Source organism: Trichechus manatus, unplaced genomic scaffold, assembly GCF_000243295.1.
Source record: "Trichechus manatus latirostris isolate Lorelei unplaced genomic scaffold, TriManLat1.0 scaffold00123, whole genome shotgun sequence".
NCBI classification, from domain to species: Eukaryota; Metazoa; Chordata; class Mammalia; order Sirenia; family Trichechidae; genus Trichechus; species Trichechus manatus.
Genome location: NW_004444059.1, coordinates 2219684 through 2240792, shown reverse-complemented (window position 1 = coordinate 2240792; position 21109 = coordinate 2219684). Strand labels below are relative to the sequence as shown.

At 39.7% G+C, this 21109-nt stretch overlaps 1 protein-coding gene across 4 annotated transcripts; it reads right to left on the bottom strand.

Moving 5' to 3' along the window:
- Positions 1-5014: 5014 nt before the first annotated feature.
- Positions 5015-20418, bottom strand: SLC38A2 (solute carrier family 38 member 2). 4 transcript variants are annotated; one of them, XM_023738829.1, is made up of 16 exons: positions 20162-20418; positions 18828-19025; positions 18440-18521; positions 18179-18294; positions 14951-15024; positions 14769-14861; positions 14556-14637; positions 13006-13088; positions 12508-12566; positions 12241-12405; positions 11854-11933; positions 11644-11744; positions 10966-11090; positions 10469-10613; positions 9047-9144; positions 5015-8023 (listed from the first exon to the last, which is right to left on the bottom strand). In XM_023738829.1, the coding sequence occupies exons 2-16, from the start codon at positions 18941-18943 to the stop codon at positions 7925-7927; spliced, it is 1518 nt and encodes a 505-aa protein (XP_023594597.1). In that variant the 5' UTR covers positions 18944-19025; positions 20162-20418; the 3' UTR covers positions 5015-7924. The 4 variants fall into 4 exon arrangements, with proteins under 4 accessions (XP_023594597.1, XP_004384612.2, XP_023594598.1 ...); XM_023738830.1 differs by having other exon boundaries at positions 5021-8023; positions 18828-18951; XM_004384555.2 differs by lacking the exon at positions 20162-20418 and having other exon boundaries at positions 18828-20058.
- Between the last annotated feature and the right edge of the window lie 691 nt (positions 20419-21109).

Here is a 21109-nt window from a genome sequence, read left to right as displayed (position 1 = left end):
TGGTTACCAGGGGTGGAGGTGGGGGAGAAGGGGGTTGATGGTGATGGAAAATCGCATTGATTAAGGGTAGGGTTGCACAGCTGTTTATTGTAATGACTGCCAATAAGTTGTACACCTATAAAAAGTTGGATTGGCAAACATTATATGATAGATATATTTACAACAATGACAAAAAACAAAAAAAATTAAAAAAATAAAAAGGAGTAGCTCCTGAGGCTGCTTGTGTACAACCAAACACTTCATGGGAGTTGGTTCCTTGGTTTGCAGGTTTAGGGTCATGGTTTCATGGGACAACCCACTTCACTGACCTAATAACATGTTTAGTGCTTCTGTTCTACCTCCTAGTTTGTTGTGTAGGGCCTGGGATATTTAAAGCTAGCAAGCAGCCATCCAAGGCACAACAGTTGGTCTCTATTCACCTGGAGCAACAGAGGAAGAAGGAGAGTCAGGAACAGGAGGAGGATGTGGAATGTGTGGCTAACTGCCTCCATGAACAACTGCCTCCTTTACCATGAGACCAAAGAACTGGATGGTGCCGGGCTACTTACTGAACATTTTGATCAAAGATTCCATAGAAAAATCCTTATCAAAAGGAGGAAAATAAAGAAAAGAATTTCAAACTTTCATGGACTCTAGACTTTCTGGAGCCATAGAGGGTGGATTAACCCTTGAAATTATTGCTCTGAGATATTCTTTAAATTTTAAACCAAAAATATTCTCTGAATTCATCTCAAAACTGAACAATAATTTAGATTAACTAGTAGAAAAGGCCTGCCTTGACCATTATGCCATTTTTAAGAACTATCTATATGGGATCAAATTGACAACAGCAACTCAAAAGATTAGGTAGAAACTTTAGGGGTCAGTGAGTTTATGTTAATGAGGGAGGAACAACTCAGAAAAGGAGGGTGGGAATGGTTGCGCAACTTGAAGAATGTAATTAAGGTAACTAAATTGTACATGTAGAAACTGCTGAATTGGTGTATGTTTTGCAGTATATATTCTCAACAATAACAACAAAATACAATTAGAAAAAAAAAAAAAAGGATGCCAGAAGAGACTCTGAAACTTGCTCTTGAACATACAGCAGCTAAAGCACATAGAAGAAATGACGAAGTAAAAGAGCTGAAAAGAAGACTTCAAATGGTGGCTTGAGAAGACAAAGTAAAGTGTTCTACTGAAATGTACAAACACCTGGAGTTAGAAAATCAAAAGGGAAGAACAAATTTGGCATTTCTCAAGATGAAAGAACTGAAGAAAAAATTCAAGGCACAAGTTGCAATTTTGAAGGATTCTATGGGCAAAATATTGAACCATCAAAAGAAGATGAAAGGAATACACAGAGTCACTGTACCAAAAAGAATTGGTTGATGTTCAACCATTTCAAGAGGTAGCATATGATCAAGAACTGATGGTGTCATGGATTGAATTATGCCCCCCCAAAAATGTGTGTATCAGTTTGGCTGGGCCATAATTCCCAGTACTGTGGTTGTCCTCTATTTTGTGACTGTAATTTTATGTTAAAGAAGATTAGGGTGGGATTGTAACACCCTTACTAAGGTCACATCCCTGATCCAATGTAAAGGGAGTTTCCCTGGGCTGTGGCCTGCACCACACTTTTATCTTATAAGAGATAAGGAAAGGGAAGCAAGCAGAGAGTGGGGAATTCATACCACCAAGAAAGCAGTGCCAGGAGCAGAGCCCGTCCTTTGGACCGGAGGTTCCAGTGCTGAGATGCTCCCAGACCAAGGGAAGAGTGATGCATCACAAGGACTTTCCTCCAGAGTTGACAGAGAGAGAAAGCCTTCCCCTGGAGCTGACGCCCTGAATCCGAATTTTTGGCTTGCTGGACTGTGAGAGAATAAACTTCTCTTTGTTAAAGCCATCCACTTGTGGTATTTCTGTTACAGCAGCACTAGATGACTAAGACAGATGGTACTGAAGGAAGAAGTTCAAACTGCACTGAAGACATTGGCAAAAAACAAAGCTCCAGGAACTGACAGTATACCAGTTGAAATATTTCAACAAATACATACAATCCTGGAAGCACTTATCTATGTTAAGAAATTTGGAAGACAGCTACCTGGCCAACGGACTAGAAGAGATTTATATTTGTGCCCGTTCCAAGAAAGATGTTCCAACAGAATGCAGAAATTATCAAACAATATTATTAGTAACACATGCAAGTAAAATTTTACTGAAGATGATTCAAAAGCGGTTGCAGCAGTACATTGAGAGGGAACTGCCAGAAATCCAAGCCAGATTCAGAAGAGGATGCGGAATCAGGGATATCATTGCTGATGTCAGATGGATCTTGGTTGAAAGCAGAGAATACCAGAAAGATGTTTACCGGTGTTTTATTGACTATGCAAAGGCATTTGACTGTGCAGATCATAACAAATTATGGATAACATTGCAAAGAATGGGAATTCCAGAACACTTAATTGTGCTCACGAGGAAACTGTACATAGACCAAGAGGCAGTCGTTTGAACTGAACAAGGGCATACTGCATTGTTTAAAGCCAGGAAGGGTGTGTGTCAGGGTTGTATCCTTTCACCATACTTTTTTAATTTGTATGCTGAGCAAATAATCCAAGAAACTGGACTATATGAAGAACACAGCATCAAGATTGGAGGAAGACTCATCAAGAACCTGTGAAATGCAGATGACATAACCTTGCTTTTGGAAAACGAAGAGGACTTGAAGCACTTACTGAGGAAGATCACAGACCACAGCCTTCAGTATGGACAACACCTCAACATAAAGAAAACAAAAATCCTCACAACTGGACCAATAAGCAACATCATGGTAAACAGAAAATACTGAAGTTGTCAAGGATTTCATTTTAATTAGATCCACAATCAACACCCATGGAAGCAGCAATCAAGAAAACAAATGACATATTGCATTAGGCAAATCTGCTGAAAAGAGCTCTTTCAAGTGTTAAAAAGCAAAGATGTCACTTTGAAGACTAAGGCACACCTGTCCTGAGTCATGATATTTTCAACCGCTTCATATGCATGGGAAGGCTGGACAATGAATAAGGAAGACCGAAGAATTGATGTGTTTGAATTATGGTGTTGCCAAAGAATATTGAATGTATCATGAACTGCCAGAAGAATGAACAAATCTGTCTTGGAAGAAGTACAACCAGAATGCTCCTTAGAAGAGGGCATAACGAGACTTCATCTTGCATACTTTAGACATGTTGTTAGCAGGGACCAGTCCTTGGAGAAGGACTGCATGCTTGGTAAAGCAGAGGGTCAGGGAAAAAGAGGAAGACTCTCAGTGAGATGGATTGACAGTGGCTGCAACAATGAGCTCAAACATAGCAATGATTGTGAGGATGGCCCAGGGCAGGCAGTGTTTAGTTCTGTTGTACATGGGGTTGCTATGAGTCGGAGCAGACTCGACGGCACTTAACAACTACTGTCTGACAAATAACTCTACCCTATTTTCTGTGAGAATGTAAGTTAACCACTCTGGGACTTAGTCTTCTACCTCTAAAAATGAAACAATAATAACTATTTTAAAGTGACTATAAATTGTAGAAGTGATCTATCTAGCATGTAGTAGATACTCAATAAATTATGGCTATCATTATCATAAACAAGTCTGTTCTGAGGTTGGTGACCTGAAACTTTGGAATAAACTTTTAACTCAAAATGCAGTTGTGGTAGGCCTACAACGTCCAAGGTAGTGCTGGGCTCTGAGGAGGCACAGAGATGAGCAAGTTACAATCCCACCTCATACACTCTCCCAGGGGCCTAGAAGGCAGACTGTGTTACTCTCCAACAAGGACACTGCAGAGGAAGAAGAGTGGTTGGAAATTAGGAATGTGCTTTGAAGAGTGGCTCGGCTGACTGGCTGAGATGGGACCAAAGGGTCTTCCAGGCCGAATTCCTACCTTGAAAGCTAAGGTGATGGCATCAAGGCATTGCTTAGCTGGCAGTAATTACTACGCACATAATGTGTGTTCAATTAAAGCTTGTTGAATGAGTAACTGAAAATTTCACAACTGTCCTTTATTTTTCAATTCAGATTTGTTGCAAATTCTGCTGCACCTCCTGATCATAAATATTCCTTCCCAACTGACCATAGTTGGATAGTAGCTGGTTATCAGTTGCTTGGAGAAAGTTCCCTTGCCTTTGAAACCATTCCCAAGCACATCTGCAATTCTCTGAATTTTCACTTCAGCTTTAGATACTTCAACCTTACAACCTCGAGCTTTTAAGGCTACCAATTAAGACATACCTGAGCTATTGCCTGTATCTCAGTCACCCTCCCCACATCTTGTCACTCAGGTAAACTTACTCATTTATCAGCTTGTCCAACAGTTCCTCTCCAAACTTACAAAAATCTCCTCTCCTGAGACTAGTTCAATGAAACTGAACTAATCTGATTTCTTCCCAGCCCTACTTCCAAAACAAACCCAAACCCGTTGCTGTCAATTCTGACTCATAGCCACCCTATACGACAGAGTAGAACTGCCCCATAAGGCTTCCCAGGAGTGGCTGGTGGATTCTAACTGCATACCTTTTGTTTAGCCGCTTGAGCTCTTAACCACTGCATCACCAGGGCCCCAGTCCCACTTCAGTGCCCCTTAATTCTAACTGTGCAGGAGAATCACCTGAGTAGCTTTCTGAACGATCCCGGGATACACTCTGGACTTATGGAATCAGCAGATCTAGGCACATGCTCCAGGAAGCTACATGTTTTAAAACTTCCCAGTTGATTCTAATGTACTCCTGGCCTATTTACTCTGGTCAGCAGGCCTAAGAGTCAAGGTCCTTAGCCTTTGTTATTTTCTTTTAAAACAACTCTTCATCCCTTTCCATCTTTGTAAACTTGTAATTTTTAGGAACTTTAAGTAAAATAAGCTTGTTTTTCTGATTAAAAAAAAAATCATGATAATCGTTAACATTTATCAGGCACCTACAAAGTGCTTGGTGCTGTACTTACAAAATATGTGAGACACTGCTTATCCCATTACCTCAAAGAAAACACTGTCACTCAGGATTATGTGCGTATGTATTTATTTTAGTTGAGTTAAAACAAACATTGTTTCATTGAAACGGTGTAGCACTCTTTGCCAACAAGCCATACTGGAATTGTTGGCCTCTAACAGTACAAGTGGGGATATTTACACTATATACATAAAGTTAACACACCCAGGTTCTTAAAGGTCATTACACTAAATCACATTTGATTTCATTACACTAGATCACATTTTGATAACCACTGCATTTTGAAATTTTAGACCTCATTTAAAATTTAGAGATCGGAACTTGCACCAGTTTTCATGAAAAAAATTGATGTTCAACCAGTTTTTTTTAACTGAAAATATAATTTAAACAAACATTACCTTGAATTTTTATTGTTTGTATACAATGTCAATTTCTTTATAATGGAGTCTGTACAGGTACTTTTGGGACAATTCTTATATAGATACATAATAGGAATTCATCAAAATGCAGTTAGGAAACTTACAGGAATATATACAATTGAACCCAAGACCCAAACCTAACATTATATACATCTATTTACAAATACATATGGACAATGTATGTACATAGATTATCATAAATATTGAAAAATAGGTTAGCTTTAATGGATTAATGCTGTTCTATAAATAACATTACAGTTATAACTGAAACATCCACGGAAGACAGTAATGCAAAATGAGGTGACAAGACAGTGGTTTTAATACTGAAGACTGCTCATTAATGGGAATTCACTGTTTAGGAACCTCAGGCAAACAAGATAGCTCCAAGAAACTCATGCATTGCAGTTTACCCTAGACAGCTTATTTTGAACTTCAAATATAGCCGAAGAGGATTGAAGGAACCTCCCCACACTGATTTGCTGCAAGGATTCTTTTTCCATTCCTTCCTTCCTGGTTGCCATTAAACAGTATTTTCTCACATCTGAAAGGATGCAAAGTGTAGGGGAAAAAAAAACTCCTGACATTCCCTGGCAGATCTGACACGGAATCAGCAATTCATTCCAGGGACTCAAGCAGAAGTGCCAATTCTTGGTCTGAGCTGGAGGTGAGGTTCTGGATTCAAATGGAGTGCCAAAAGCCCAATAAATGAAAGCAGTGCTGTAGAATCCATCTTCTCACTGCCTTTCTAGATGGTCCCCAAATTATTTTATTTTTGGAGAAATAAACAGAAATGGACCATTGGTTTCACCCAATGTAGCACTACAAGATGTCTTCCAGTTCCATAAGGATCTTTAATTACAGACATATCCTGCCTATAATTTATTCACATATAATACAAGAATGTGTAACATAAACCATGTCTGCCACATTTCTGGCTCTAGCCTAAAACTAAAAAGGTTTTGTTCAAGAGATAACCTTAGAGCCAGATGACCAACTGATGATTCCATTATTTGCTTCCCTCAACCACTAATGGAATTATGTATGTTAGACTTCAGACATTATACCTGATGAGCAAAGTACCACATTATTTAATAATATATTCACCATACACCATAACGTACAATAAATGTGCTCTCAAAGCCAAGTTTAAAAGTAATGTTTTCACTTCTAACCAGGACTGAAATGGTCGGGTGAACATGCAGTGTGACCAAAACTACAATGTACACTCAGATTGCACTGTTTTCCCTAGCTAATGATTTGCTGGATGTAAACAAATAATTCTAAGTTGTACAAGAATGAGATGACAATCTAGTGCATGAGTTTTTTAAAAGCTTACTGCATGAGAAACCCAGTGGCCTATACAAAGAGAACTTACACCAAATACCGGTGTAACCTGTGGATTAGACCTCTACCGTAGACAAAACATGAACACAACTACGCCACACATCATCAAGTATTTCACACCTCCAGCAGTAGACGAGCATTTTGAAAAGTTGTACTCTCGGGATAAACAGTTTTGGCCTATAGCCACCAAATGCCCACTTTTCCCTGCTGGAAGCAATGTCCAAAAAGGTCTGGCCCAAAAAAAGACCCAGAGCTATCAATACAACTCTGGAGACAGATGCAACTGAATAAACCCTGTCTTACCCAATTGCACTATTTGGTACCTCAGAATTAGTTATTTTCCACAGAAATCTCTGCATTATCTTCCATTCTAATAGGTTGAAGCCATAATAAGCATCTCAGAGTCTGTATAAACCAGATTATTGGGGGACAGAAAAGTGATGAATGGCATTCATCTGATTTGGTATAGCAAAAATCCATTAATTATCCTTTAGAGTAATGGTGAAGTTTTCAATGGAGTAAACTATGTTTGTATTCAATGGTATAATTTTTCATTACATCATTTTCTCTAAAATTATTTTGGGTAAAAAAATTATTTGGCTTATTATGCCTACAAAAGGGCAAATCATTCATTTCATAATACTAATACTTGTCTTTAAATATCAATGAAATTTTTTCACAGTATTTATTGACAACTGTTTCTGGATAAAGTTCAAAAAAAAGCAATTCTTAAAAGTAAAATAGTGCTTTTGAGGTCTATAAGTATTTTTGGTACAAAAAGTAATAGTGTTTTTCTCAATAGTTATTTCAATACTTTGCTGTAAATTAAGAATAGTTTCTCACATCGAATGGTTCCATTAGGCACATTCAAGTAAAATAATAAAATATCCAAGTTAATGACAAAGCCAAACATGTGGCTTGATAAAAGTTAAAGAGTTCGTCCATTCTCTGGAATGGAATAAAACTGTCACTTCCCTTCACCCGAGACTCGTGGTTTGCTGTCAATATCCGTTTCTATCATACAGAATAGTTTCTTAAAAGAGTTCACTTATTCTGTACTTAGAAGAACCAGCGAGGAATCTGCACTTCAAAAGGAAGTGAAACTGAAAACATTAGGTGAAATTTCATAGTTAGCTGAGAGTTGAACAACACTGGCATCAAACGGACTAGTACTGGAGTTTGAGTGGTGCCAGTTAATGGCCACCTCCAGGGGCATTGTGCACCCAATCCAAAACAATCAGTGTCATGCTTCCAGTCATCACCACTATGCCGCTCAACAGGAAAAGCAAAGCCTGTACCAAGACACAAAGAAAAGTGATCAGCCAAGCAAACAGCAAAACATATATGCCTAATATTCCTTTTCCTACAATTTTAAAAAAGTTCTCTCATAATTACCAAAATTATGTCTATATTCTTCTATAAACCAATAGTTTTACCTTGGCTTAATATATTTAAACTGTTTTGAGTGATCAAGGGGATTATCCATAGCACAAATAACTGCCTTTGTATCAAATGAAAAACTAACTTACATTAAGGAATAAACTACTTTATATACAACTGGGCTGGATTTTTTTTTTTGCATTTTTAAAGGAAAAATTAAGTCACAAAACCAAACTTAAGTCATTCTAAGATGCAGCCCAAGTCAAAGCTAGGTCTTTCTAAGAGACAAAAGTAACTTGCTCCTAATCCTACCCTTCAATTACTGCCAATGTCTAATCTTGAGCAAAATAAGACAACAGCTGTCGGTTTATAAACAATCTAGTACTTTGATCAGACCAGAATGGCAGTGAAAAATAAAGACTGAAAATCACACTACTTTTTGTAAAAGCCCCCACTAAGGTTCTGTTACTAGAACCCTATCGTTTGTGGGTAACAAGCTTTATAATCAGTTGTTATTACACTTTAGAGTAAATACATAATAGTGGACAGTACCAAGAAAGAAAAGGCTGCCCAGAGCTTTGCTCTTCTACAAAGATGAAGACAGTCAGTCCCATTTAACTAAGGATCCCATTTTCTTCCCCTATTTTATATGCTCAATGCCCAGAGTAAAGTGCCTGTCACACAGTAGGCAGTCAACAAATACCGGTTAAGCAAATGGGACAGCATCTTACACTCCTCTTTATCTCTATTCCTCTCTCTAAAATACCTGATCATTAACTTATTAGGTGGCAAACTGACTTACACCTCACTCCTCCAATCTTCCATCTGTGAAGTGCATCATCACAGAAATATTTATTAGAAGCTTAAAACGGAAACTACAGCAAATGAATGCTAAGAGACAAAAATTAGAATCAGTTGAGGAATCTTTTACTCACCCCAATCTTTTGTACAGATTTCATAGGTTCTTTCTTCACTAACTTGATATAGAAGGCTGACGGAAGAATAAAAATCAACATAGCAGCTGCAGATGCACCTGTAAAAAAAAATTTACCTTTTCTTCAGAATTTAATGAGTCACTTGTCATTTATTAAACCGTAAAAAACTGTTATTTTTGGTGCTGGGGAAAAAAAAGGCGGCATCAAAAGTGGATGTAGTGAGCATGGCACAATCTAAGGAAAAACAAGTGTTTGAGCACATACGGATAGGTACAGGCATATTGGTATACGGCTAAGTACAGGTACGTACATAGGTGAGAACAGATGTAAGTATCTATCCAAAAAAAAAACCCCGTTGCTGTTGAGTCGATTCTGACTTATAACGACCCTATAGGACAGAATAGAACTGTCCCATAGGGTTTCCAAGGAGCAGCTAGTGGATTTGAACTGTTGACCTTTCGGTTAGCAGCCTGAGCTCTTAACCACTGCACCACTAGGACTCTGAAGTATCTATAGGTACATGTAAATAATAATATGTGGGTGCAAACACATATATTCATTGAAGACAGAAATACAGATACTCTTCAGACATAACCAAATACTTTTTAAGATTGGCTTTCTGGGTTTGCAAACTTAGGATCAGAGTATCATAGGACAACTCAGCCAATTGGCATAACGTAGCTCACAAAAATCACGATCTGCACCCTAGTGAAGAGAGTAGCATCTGGGGTCTTCACGCTTGCAAGAGGCCACCTAAGACACAACTACGGGTCTTTACTCGCCAGGGCAGAACAGAAGAAGGTAACCAAAAGCTCAGAGAAGCAGCAAGTCTACATGAGCCATAATCTCATCCACACCTTGAGACCAGAAGAACTAGATGGTGCCTGGCTACCACCACTGACCATCCTGACCAGGGTCACAATAGATGGTCCTGGAAAGAATGGGAGAAAAATGTGGAGCAGATCTCAAATTATTTAAAAAAAAAAAAAAAAAAAAGTGAGACAAACTGGTACAGTAGAGAACAGAGAACTCCCTGAGATATTCTTAAACCTAGAACCAAGCCTATCCCGACACGACCTTTTAGCAAAACAGAGTGGCACACAAAATAAAGGCTATTACCCCTAAGAATGGGATTCTACTAAAAAACCATCAGAAGGAGACCAAAAGGTCAACAATTACTCAAAAGCAAAGACGAGAAGATGCAGGGCCAGGGAAACTAGAGTACTGGAAATGGAACAAACAGAAGACAGAGAACGTTGACACAGTGTGATAAATGTAACTAATGTCACTGAACAATTTGTGTGGAAATTGTCAAACAGGAACCTAACTTGCTGTGTAAACTTTCACCCAGAATTCAATAAAGTATTTAAAAAAAACCAAACCCTGATATTTTAATCAACTTTGATACTTCCTAAAACTTACCAATAAAACCAAAGATATCCCTAATAGTTGGTACGAAGATAACAAGCAAATTGGTAAGTCCCAAGATAGACGTCGTAATGAAACTATGACGCCACCAGCTGAAATCTTTTCCTGCACACAACAACTGAGTTATGGAACTCCGGATCTGCAAACAAAAAAAAGAATATCCAATTTTAACGACTGAAAAGAAACAAACCAATAGAAAATGTGTCTAAAACAGCAGCTATTTCTAACGTAAAATTGTACCTCCTCCTCCACTGCTGTTTCCTGAACGTCGGGAACACTTAAGAACATTCTATATTTTCAACTATGGAAAAAGATGCCCCAGCGTGCTTTTAAAATCCACAACTTAGAGAGGGGGGAAAAAACCCCTTTCAAAAGAACCTTCAACTTGGCATTGCTCTAATAGTTTTGCCCTTCTCCCAAAAGATGAAAATCTCACAAAATCTTTATAGGTTTAAAAGCTCATTGCTACTGAAGGCAGAGCAACTACTTACCGGGAAAATAACCACTGGTACCGTCAGGGTGACAGCCATCAACACGGCCAAACGGACAATGAGAAGGAGGATATCAGCTGCCATGACAGCAGAGTAGGTATGAAGTAATTCTGCCTCAACATGTTCTATGGTGGAAAGACAAAGAAAATTTCAAGTGTGCTGTTTCCTCTGGAGATTAAGTAGTAAATCTAACTTTACAGCAAGATTTGCCCAAAAGTTATTAGCTACTCACAAAACAACTATAAACTAAGAAGCTAATAAGATTAATTTGGAATTATAGTTAATGCAATTAAAATAACATTGAATGAAATTTCTAAATACTGAATAGAGATTTAGCTACATGACCTCCATTAAAAACAACAGGAGCTAAATAGTGAAATCCTTTGGTCTGGCTTACAGTTTGTATGTGTTGTTTAATTTGAAGGTTATGGGAGAGCTATGCGGCCTGAACTTAGAGACAAGAATATCATACAAAAATGACTAATGGTAGGTATACCTTTGACCCTGGATTCTAGAAATTACTGATTAAATACACAATAGAAAACGCTAAGCTCTAAATACAATTTCTCATCACAAATAAGAAACATACCAAAACAGACTGAAAATTTTCTAAGTGATGGAACTATCATATAAATGAATTTCATTCCAATAAACTTTGATAAACCAGACATTATTTACCATAAAATGTCAGGTATCCGAAGAGGGCCGCAAGCAGGTACATGAGAAACATGGCAAAAAATGAAATCCTGGACACATTCATCATTCTTCTACGGCTGCGGCTATGAAAATTCAAAAGAAAATGCATATTATTTTAGCAATGATTACAGCAACAGTCGTAAAATATCTTCCAATTTTCCCAATAAATTTACATGAAAATAGATTATTTACTCTTTCAGCTCTTCGTAAATGGGAAGGACAGCAGGATGGCAGACAAACGAAAAGGTCAGAATTGGCACAGCATAGACAGTCTGAAAAGAAGGCAAAGTTTTACTTAGTATCATCACGTAACAAACTCACATGCTGTCACAGTTCCACATCTTATATTTTATATTAACTCATCTTAGAACCAAACCCTAAAATAATTAGTTTCCCTTGCATAGTTTCTACGCCTCTTAATCTGTTCAGGTGTGATGAATTAACTGGCCAATCCTAAGTTTTTTAAACCAGTACCTATTGCCTTCTTCCCTTTACCCTGGAAGTTATTTTAAAATTTCCAGTGGATCGTTTTCCTCCCTAGTGTCTGCGTTTGAGAAAACGAAGACTGTATTTAGTTACCTGTGAGTTGAAGATAAAGTAATGTGGTCTGCAAGAATCATCTTCAGTCATGTTAAATGTCACATCAGGTGCAAAAGTTGGCTGTGTTAAGGTGCTGTTTATTGTTTCATTAATTAGCAAAGCAATTTCCATTGGGCAAGGAATCTCAAATTTCTTGCAAATCACCTAAAAATACAGTATTTTGCATTTTGTTAAGTTAAATAATGTGACAGGGCTTATAAAAAATCTTATCTCAGAATCTCTAGCTTTAAAAAAAACTATACCTACCACAATCAGAAAGAACATCATACACAACAAGGAAAGGCCGCTGGTATATCCCAAATATCCTATAAGGGGGAAAAATACCTACGTTAGCTTAATGAAATCTGTTCAAGGCAAAAATATTTTCTCTACTCAATAAGTTAATCCTGCTTGGAAGGCTTGAGACACCAAAGTGGGGGTACAATATTAAATTTCTACTTCTTACATATTAAAATACAGAATTACTTAGTAATACTTACTAAAAGCTAGGATGATAAATATATATTATTATTTACAAAGCACAGTAAGACACTGCAACTGTTAATGAAAACCCAACAATTCACAAGGTTTTGGTCCCTTGGTTGCTAGCCTGCTAGGATTTTGAAAGAACTACAGGCGCTGCATGCCGCAACTGTCATAGATATGTTTATTAAAGCTTTTGAGCTCATTAGTTTCTATTAAGAGAAAAGTCAACTAGTTAATGAGAGGCTCATTTCAATTCTCTTTAGAAAGGGGTTTGCTCACCTAAATTTCTCAGCAGTGACAAAGGAAGAATGAGCACCAACGACACCAGCAGAACTAAATAGTCACCATTCAGATACCACAATCTGAATTAAAGAAAAATAAGATAAAAATCTGTCACAAATATCCTCAGGAGCAATAAACACATCTTTTAAAAACAGAAAAAGTGCTTCTGAATGACAAGACGGAAGAAAAAAATTACAGAAGGGCTGTAATTCTAACAAGACTCATTTTATAGAAATGCTATAAAAATAAACACACACACAAAAACCCCAAGTTTGGGAAAAATGTCGCTTATCCAAGCTTACAGACAGGAATAAACTTTTAACTTTGTGAGCCAGATGAATATTCACTCAGGTTAGAAACAGTATGGAACAGTGTAACTTTTGTCTCACTGTTTTGCTCTGGGAAGGCTGCCAGTGGGTTCATAACATAAAATGCTCTTTAACGGCTTGATACTAATGTGGGAACAGAGCTGCGTTGTTTCGCCAGTAATCTTATCTTTAAGCATTTTTAGAAAAATTCTGCACCAACTTTGTCATAGCTTTAGCTTGCAGTTTCCAAAGCTAGAAAACAAGGTTTTTTTCCCAGACATTTGTTCCCAAATATACACATTTAAACATTTCAGCAAGGAGGTATTTTCATACTTGGAAAAAATGCATAGGCCAAAAGCAAAACTCAACTCCCCAAAAAGCAAGACTTAGTGCAGGTTATTAGAGTATATTGTGATACCTTGACCCACCCTGTCTTCAAACGTGGTCAAAAGAACTTTCTTAACTTTAGAGAAAATACTACGTATGCCCGTAAGACTTCTAGCAATATCTTTTCCTTAATTAACTTTATCTTTTTTTAAAATCACTATTTTCAAATTCTAATTGCCTGTGAATTCCACTTCACTCATGTCAGCAACAAGTATGCTAAAAAATACTACTATTTGAAGACCAACTTATCAAATTAAATTTCTAAAGCCACCCCAGAGATAACCAGACTTCTCTATTTTGAGGTAACGAGCTGCAAGTAAGTTGGGAAGTAAATTAGCCCTCCCCATGTTTACTTCAGATAAAAACCTGTTAGACCACTATGATAAATAATTTTGCTGGAAAAATAAAGTTTCCAACAGCATGACCACCATTTTCTGATAGTGTGCTTTTTAAACAGGTTGATTTCTAAGAATGTCAAACAAAAAAAAGTCAAGACAGGAATCAACTTTTAACGTAATTCAAAGCTTCTGTCCTAGCTTAGGCTGGGGTACATGTTCCACAGCTTTAACTTCCTAGAGAGTGTGAACCTAAAAGAGAGGAGGTGAATTCCATAAAACCTGTTTTCACATGTGGGTTAGAAATTACTTGTACAGAATTACTGGGGTAGCTACTATCTTTGGCCTTTCACCCTCAAAAGTTCAAATCAGCTTATGGGGGACTTTTTGGTAGGTAACAAAAGAACACTCAGGAATTTAATAATTTACTAATAATCATTTGGTATCTGACTTTGATAAAGTGTATCTAACAATCTTAGACTGTAATTGTTTATGAGTAACCTTACTTAGCACCTACCCAGTTGTATCTTCAAGGTTCATTAATGCCTGGATCACCAAAGGTAACTCATATTTCACTATGAAGAGGTAGCTTGACATAGCTGGAGGAAAACAAAATCATACCATTACAAGTGCAAAATGTGGCACATGACATTAAAACTATCGTGTCACAACTCTGTGCTACACAACGAGCAAAAAAATCTACCCGAATTGCTTTTTGAAAAATTCTTACCTCCAATGTTCTGCATTGTAACTGATCCAGAGGCTGCAAGCTTTCCAACTAATCCAAATGCCTTATGTCCCAATTGTTCATACAATAAAGACCCTGTAATTTAAAGAACAAGTATTTTATAAGAAAGAAAATCATGATAAGTATACAAAATTGTTTTAGAAAAATCAAGACTACTACTGTACCTCCTTCGTTGGCAGTCTTCAAAAGGAGATGAACAGAGTACAGGGATACTATGGACACAAATGTCAAGAGAATTCTGATGAAAGAAGGAAAAGGCACAGGGTTATAAACAAGCATGGCTATGTTCAAAAGACAATTCTTTTTGGTTGTTATTTCAACATTAACTATGGAACTGGTCCTAATATTTCTTATGCTAGACTGTCCTCCTCAAAAACTGGGGTTCACTCTCCTGTTATGCTAGCTGGATTGTCAATTTATCTCACTGGGTGCCAAAAACCTGCATCATGTTTCACATACTAAAATAGTTCTACAGTACTGCTTAAGGGCAGGGATTTATCCACTGAGCCAGTATCAGGAGACACTGGAAAGCCCAATATTCCAGTGGTGGAGTTACAAGACTTGTATTTTGATTCTAGCACCATAATAGTTAGCTGTATGCCTGCCTTGATCTGTAAAATGATGATAATACCTGCCACTAAACCCATCCTAGGAGGTACTTGTAAAATGTAATTGCTAGGTACAGGAAAGGTTTTTAGACCATGTAAGAAGAGAAATGGGATTAGAAAGGAGAAAAACACCCTAACATTTTAAGTATCAGGCACTACCAAGTTTTACGAACAACTGGGTACAAATCGGAGAAGTAACTACTTCCAATCAATGGTAATACAAGCCCAGCATCGTCACAAAGTTATACAATGCCCGTGCTAGAACATGGAGCAGCAGGCTGTCAGCCCAACTGTATGGGCTCTCCCTTGACTTTTACTTCGCTTGAATTGGGCGGGGGGGAGATACAGAGGGGTTAAAGGGACCTTATTTTCAATCGCCTCATTTGCAAAAGCTAGACAATGACTAAGGAAGACCAAAGAAGAATTGATACCTTTGAATGGTGGTGCTGGCAAAGAATACTGAATATACCATGGACTACCAGAAAAACAAAGAAATCTGTCTTGGAAAAAGTACGGCCAGAATGTTCCTTAGAAAGGAGGATGGCAAGACTTCACCTCACATACTTTGGACATGTTATTAGAAGGAACCAGTCCCTGGAGGACATCATGCTTGGTAGAGGGTCAGCGAAAAAGACAACGACCCTCAATGATATGGATTGACATGGTGGCTGCAACAATGGGTTCAACCATAGGGATGACTGTGAGGATGGTGCAGGACTGGGCAGTGTTCAATTCTGTTGTACACACGGTCACTACTGGATCAAGACTGACTCGACGGCACCTAACAACAACAACAAAGGGACTTCAATGTCCCTTACTTTTTCCTTAGGGCAGGGATTCTCACTCCAGCTTCACTTTCCTTTCCTCCAGGCAAGCCAAGGACATGGAAATATTTTTTCCCCCCCAAAACGAGCAAAAAACACAATCAGGGAAACTCAGAAAACTCTGCAAACAAGACAGTCACATGTTTCTCGATGCTATATGGGCAAATTGCATATAACACCTTGTGAGGTGCTGGTTAAAAAAAAAAATTAATTAAATGCATGAGGTGGCATTAAACTGTCGAAAGTTTTATGGGCTCTAGTTAGTCTGAGGTGGAAAATGACATCATCATCAGCCTCACCTATAACCAAGTTGTTTGTTTAATCAAAAACAATTTCAGAAGTCTGCTAACAAATTAAGTCCTTCCATCTCTTAAACTAAAATAACAATAGAGGATGAACAGACATCATAACCTCAAAGATTGATTACACTTGATAAAGTTAGCAACAGAGCTGCATAAGCTGAGCGTTGTTTAACCAAACTATGGCAACCACGCAGCCTCTGGCCCGTTTACCTTTATACCTCTAAATGTATACCTCGTAAAATACTGATGGGTTAAAAACTCACTTTAGCACTCCTGATGTTATTTAACCATTTATTAAAATGGTTAATCATCAAACACACTGTTCATATATCTAGCTTTTCACGAACACCTATTAAAGTGTAAGTAATTTCAAAAGTGCAAGGACAACATACCAGAAATTCGCTTTTGCTTATGAAATACAGGTGCTGTTTTATCTAATGTAAAATCTGTACTATAACCACACTGGCAACATTTTTAAAGGGCCTCCTGTTTTTATACCAAGATCCAATGATGCCATATTTGGCATGTTACGCACTATATTCTTTGAAACTTTAACACCTTTTCTATGTAAATTTCTCATCCTTCACCTTCGTAAGAGGTCTCAAAAAGCCTCATGCTAATGAAGCAAGCCAGACAAAATCCCAGCAGAGCCAGGCTTAACCTCTGTATGGAATCTCACCACAAAGCAGAGCTTTGCAAAGGTCTGCTTTTCTTTTCATGAACATTCTATTCTGTTTGACAAAATAACTTGAGTAGAAGACACCAGTACTTAACTAAACATCTCTTACAAAGGGACAATTCATACTAACTGTACTCATGGTTTCCTCATTTACAATTTAGTCAAACAATCCTCTAAAGAAATTGTCTTAGCCAGGAGTCTGTAAGTACTTGAAGTTTATGGCCATGATAACAAACATCGTTGAAAATGCACACTCAAATTTACATGTATTTTTTGTTTTTCTGGAAGGCCCTTTTTTTTGGTTTTAATCACATTTTCCAAGGTTCAATGACCCCCCAAAATAGTAAAGAATCACTGCTCTAAAGTCTTCTGCAAGTCTAAAATTCTATTGTAGGTATTCTGGAAAGCACAGGAGTAACTAATTCTAACTGGGCAACTAAGAAAAAAAAATTAAAGCAGGTACTTATTAAAATCCTCATTTTTTGCTAGGGCATGTGGCAATCACACAGACAAGTAAAAAAAAAAAAAAAACACTAAAAAACCAAACAAACACATGGGTTGCTTTTCAGTGTCAAAAAAATTATCACTTACTTTTCTTTAAACAAACATGTTCCAGAACAGGTAAATACAACCACACCCTATCTACTTAGAAGAATTAGTTCTTTTCCCGATGTACGTAAATGGGCCACAGGTCCTTGGGGAGCCTTTGTCGATTTACCAAACTGATTTGGAGGCATTATGCTTGTTAGTATTTTTAGTTTAAATGTTACCCTATATTTTTCTATCCAGTTGGCTTTCTTGATATCATGTACTTATTGAATAGAATAGATGCTTTTGGGTTTCTAATATTTTTAATTTGAAACAAATAATTTTTAAATCAACTACTTGAACTGTAAATCCAGTTTCTGGAGCCAAAATATATGTTCTATCATCACATTAACTGCCCTGCATGGCAGACTCACTACTTACACATACTTACATAAAAAGAGCAATTCCAGTATTAGCCATGGCATAAGAAAGCCCAAGGATTCCACTGCCCACAATCGCATTGCTCAGATTAAATACTGACATTCCAAAGGAAGTAGTACCTGGATGCTACATAGAGGGAAAACGATAACCAAACATATAACAATAATTAAATGGAGAAAACCAGCTTTGGGCAAGTTAGCTTTGAAAACTAAAAGTAAAACTATTCTTTTACTCCATAAAGCCACAGACACACGAATTATTTTTAACTTACAAAGTCTGTTTCATACTTCTTCTTCCCCACATTCGATTCAAGTAAAAAGTTCTGGTTTTCAGGATCTACGTCTGCGTAACGGCTAGGGGAAAAAACACATATATTATTTTAAATTGGATTGAAACATACACAATTATACATTAGGTCGCTTTAACACAAACAAAACAGCCCACTTTCAGTTGTCACAACATCTTTACTTAAATGCATAAAAATCAAGTACGACTCTCACGCAAGATACTGACATTGCAATAAAACAGCCAGACAGTTTCAGAGATTATGCACTCTCTCCAAATTCAGTAAACTAAATCAACAAAAGTATAGTCCTAGGTAAAAAATCCCTCCCTCCCCACAAGCTATTTGTTTTTTTAAAAAAGCACACAACTTCTACCTTTTCAGAGCAGCTTGCTTGGTGGGGTAGGAGTAGTTGAAATCGCTGTTGGAACTGTAGCTGCTGCTGTCCTCATCCGGGGAAATGTTGAACCTTCCCATTTCGGCTTTCTTCATGCTGGGCACTGCAAGGAATGGGGTGCAACGATCAGCGCTGTGCTCCTTTTGTCCTTGGCGGTGCACCGGGGCTCGCGTCTGTCTGCGAAGGTAGAGGCGGAGCGTCAGGACTGCAGCGCCCGCTCGCCCGCCCAGCGCGGTCACGTGACGCCGCCGGGCGGTGCAGCGCGGCTGATTCATCCCCGGCCAGGCGAGTGGAAAAGTACCAGCGGAGCGCGAAGGGCGGGGGCGCGCCGAGGGGCGGAAAAGTACAGACAGCCGTGCCGCCGAGAACAAAGATGATCCCACCGCAACGCTGCGCCCGCGGAGGCCGGCGCCTTCCGGACGCTGAGTCCCCTTTCGGGCAGATTTTAGGATTTCACCCTCTCCGTTATCCCAAGTCTAAGCGAGGGGGGGCTCTGTTTGATTTTTCCCTCCAGCTTCTTCAGTAGTGCACAGGTACGCAGGGCACACATCCTGCCCCCGCATTTGCTAGGTGGGCATGCAACCTAGGCGCACGGCTCCCAGTTTCTAGCATTTATAACAACAATGCCGCTGTAACCCGTCTTTTAATGCCCAGAGCCCCCCAGATGGAGAAATGCTCCTGCGACAGGTAACATATGTCCAGACTGAGGCGGAAAGAGCTTTCGAGAGGGGAAAAATGCCCGTTCCCGGGCGCGCACTGGGCGCCGTGGGGTTGTTTACACATGCACACCGTACCCTCCGGTACACACATCCAGAGGCATTCGGCTGGCGAGCACTTCGCCGGGCTGGCCCCTCCTATCCCCGAAAGGAAACTGATGCAATATCGATCATAAATTGTCAAACGTTCCCACCCTGTCTTCCCCAATCTTGGCCTCTATTATAATAAAGCCCAAATGCATCTCTGCCGCCCCCAGATTTTCGGCTCCCTGGATTTAATTTTTATTATTTTTACGAATGTAGTCACAAGAGTTGCTGCAGTACAGCCACGGGCCGGGCTCGTTCCCCTCCCCCTACCGGGAGGAAGCGGCTCCGCGCGGAGCGGGCACGCGGTCCCGCCCTGCGCCCCCTTCCCGCCCGGGCGGGCGGCGACCCGTGCAGCGGGCTGGGACCATACGTGAGCCCCGCCGGGCAAAAATACCCGCACCCAGAGACGTGTCCCCCGCTGCCTTCCCGCTACGGCCCCTCCTGGGCGCCCCTCCCCCATTCCCGCCCAAGCCCCGCGCCTTTTGCAGGGACGTCCCCAGAACCCGTTACCTTGGTGTCTCCGCTCCTGAGTCCCGGAAACCTCACAAAAACGGCTTCGGTGGGTTTTTCTCAGTCAAACCCCAAGTCATAAAAAATTTTAAAAAATTTTAAAAACCAACAAAAGGCAGGAAATACAATTTTAATTTAAAAAAAATGGTAAGTTGCCGCCCCAATCCTCTGGCTTCCGCCGTCTCAAGGGAAAGCGCGAAGGTGCGGGAACGCGTGGTCCAGTTGCGGGCGGCGGGGTGACACTACACGCTCCGGGGCGGCGACGTCTCACGGCTCTAAGGCAGCCCAGCCAGCAGCATTATAACTGCGGTCCCGGCCGACGCGTCAGGGGGCGGGGCCGCAGCCGCCCGGGTGGCTTCTCTTTGTGTATCAACACCACCTGGGCTCCGCCCCCGGCCCACCCTGCCCCCCAGACCCCGCCTCTGCCGCCCCACCGCCCTCCCCCTTTCCGCACCCCTCCCCCCCGTCGCTGACTTGGCCAGCCCTGCCCCGCCCAGTCCGCTGGCGCCCACGACCCTCTAGCAAAGCCAAACGTTTCTCTCTGTAGTTTCCCCATCAGTCCGAAAAGACCCCTGGATGCTTTCCTCGGCCTGTTCATTTCAACTCGGGTTGGTGCCCAACACATGTGGCTGTGTTTGAAGAGCATTCTCCTTCAAATTCCCTTCTGTTGCTAGTTACCAGCAGTCTTTGCTTTCTCCTCGAGGCTTTTTGGGGACACATCCCGCCCACTCATCCGCTTCGTGCCTGTTACTTTTGTGATTTACATTGGGTTTTCACTCGCAAACTTGGGCCAAAACAGCAACGTTGTTCTGGTGGTCGGTTTCTGTTCTCGTTCTTTCTTATCCATCTAGACCTGCTTTCACTCTTCAAAACTAGCGCGATTAGGTCGGTTGGCAGATCTGTTTTGGGACATCCTTTTCGTATGGAAATGGAAAACCTTATAGAGGA

Bases quoted from the DNA above. Each gene is read 5' to 3' on its own strand.
- SLC38A2 (XM_004384555.2), bottom strand. From the start codon at position 19,123: ATGAATCAGCCGCGCTGCACCGCCCGGCGGCGTCACGTGACCGCGCTG. The intron at 14,862-14,950 runs GTACAGTAGTAG...TTTAAATTACAG, and splicing joins GAAGACTGCCAACGAAGGAG to GGTCTTTATTGTATGAACAA. The intron at 12,406-12,507 runs GTAGGTATAGTT...CTGTATTTTTAG, and splicing joins TGATGTTCTTTCTGATTGTG to GTGATTTGCAAGAAATTTGA.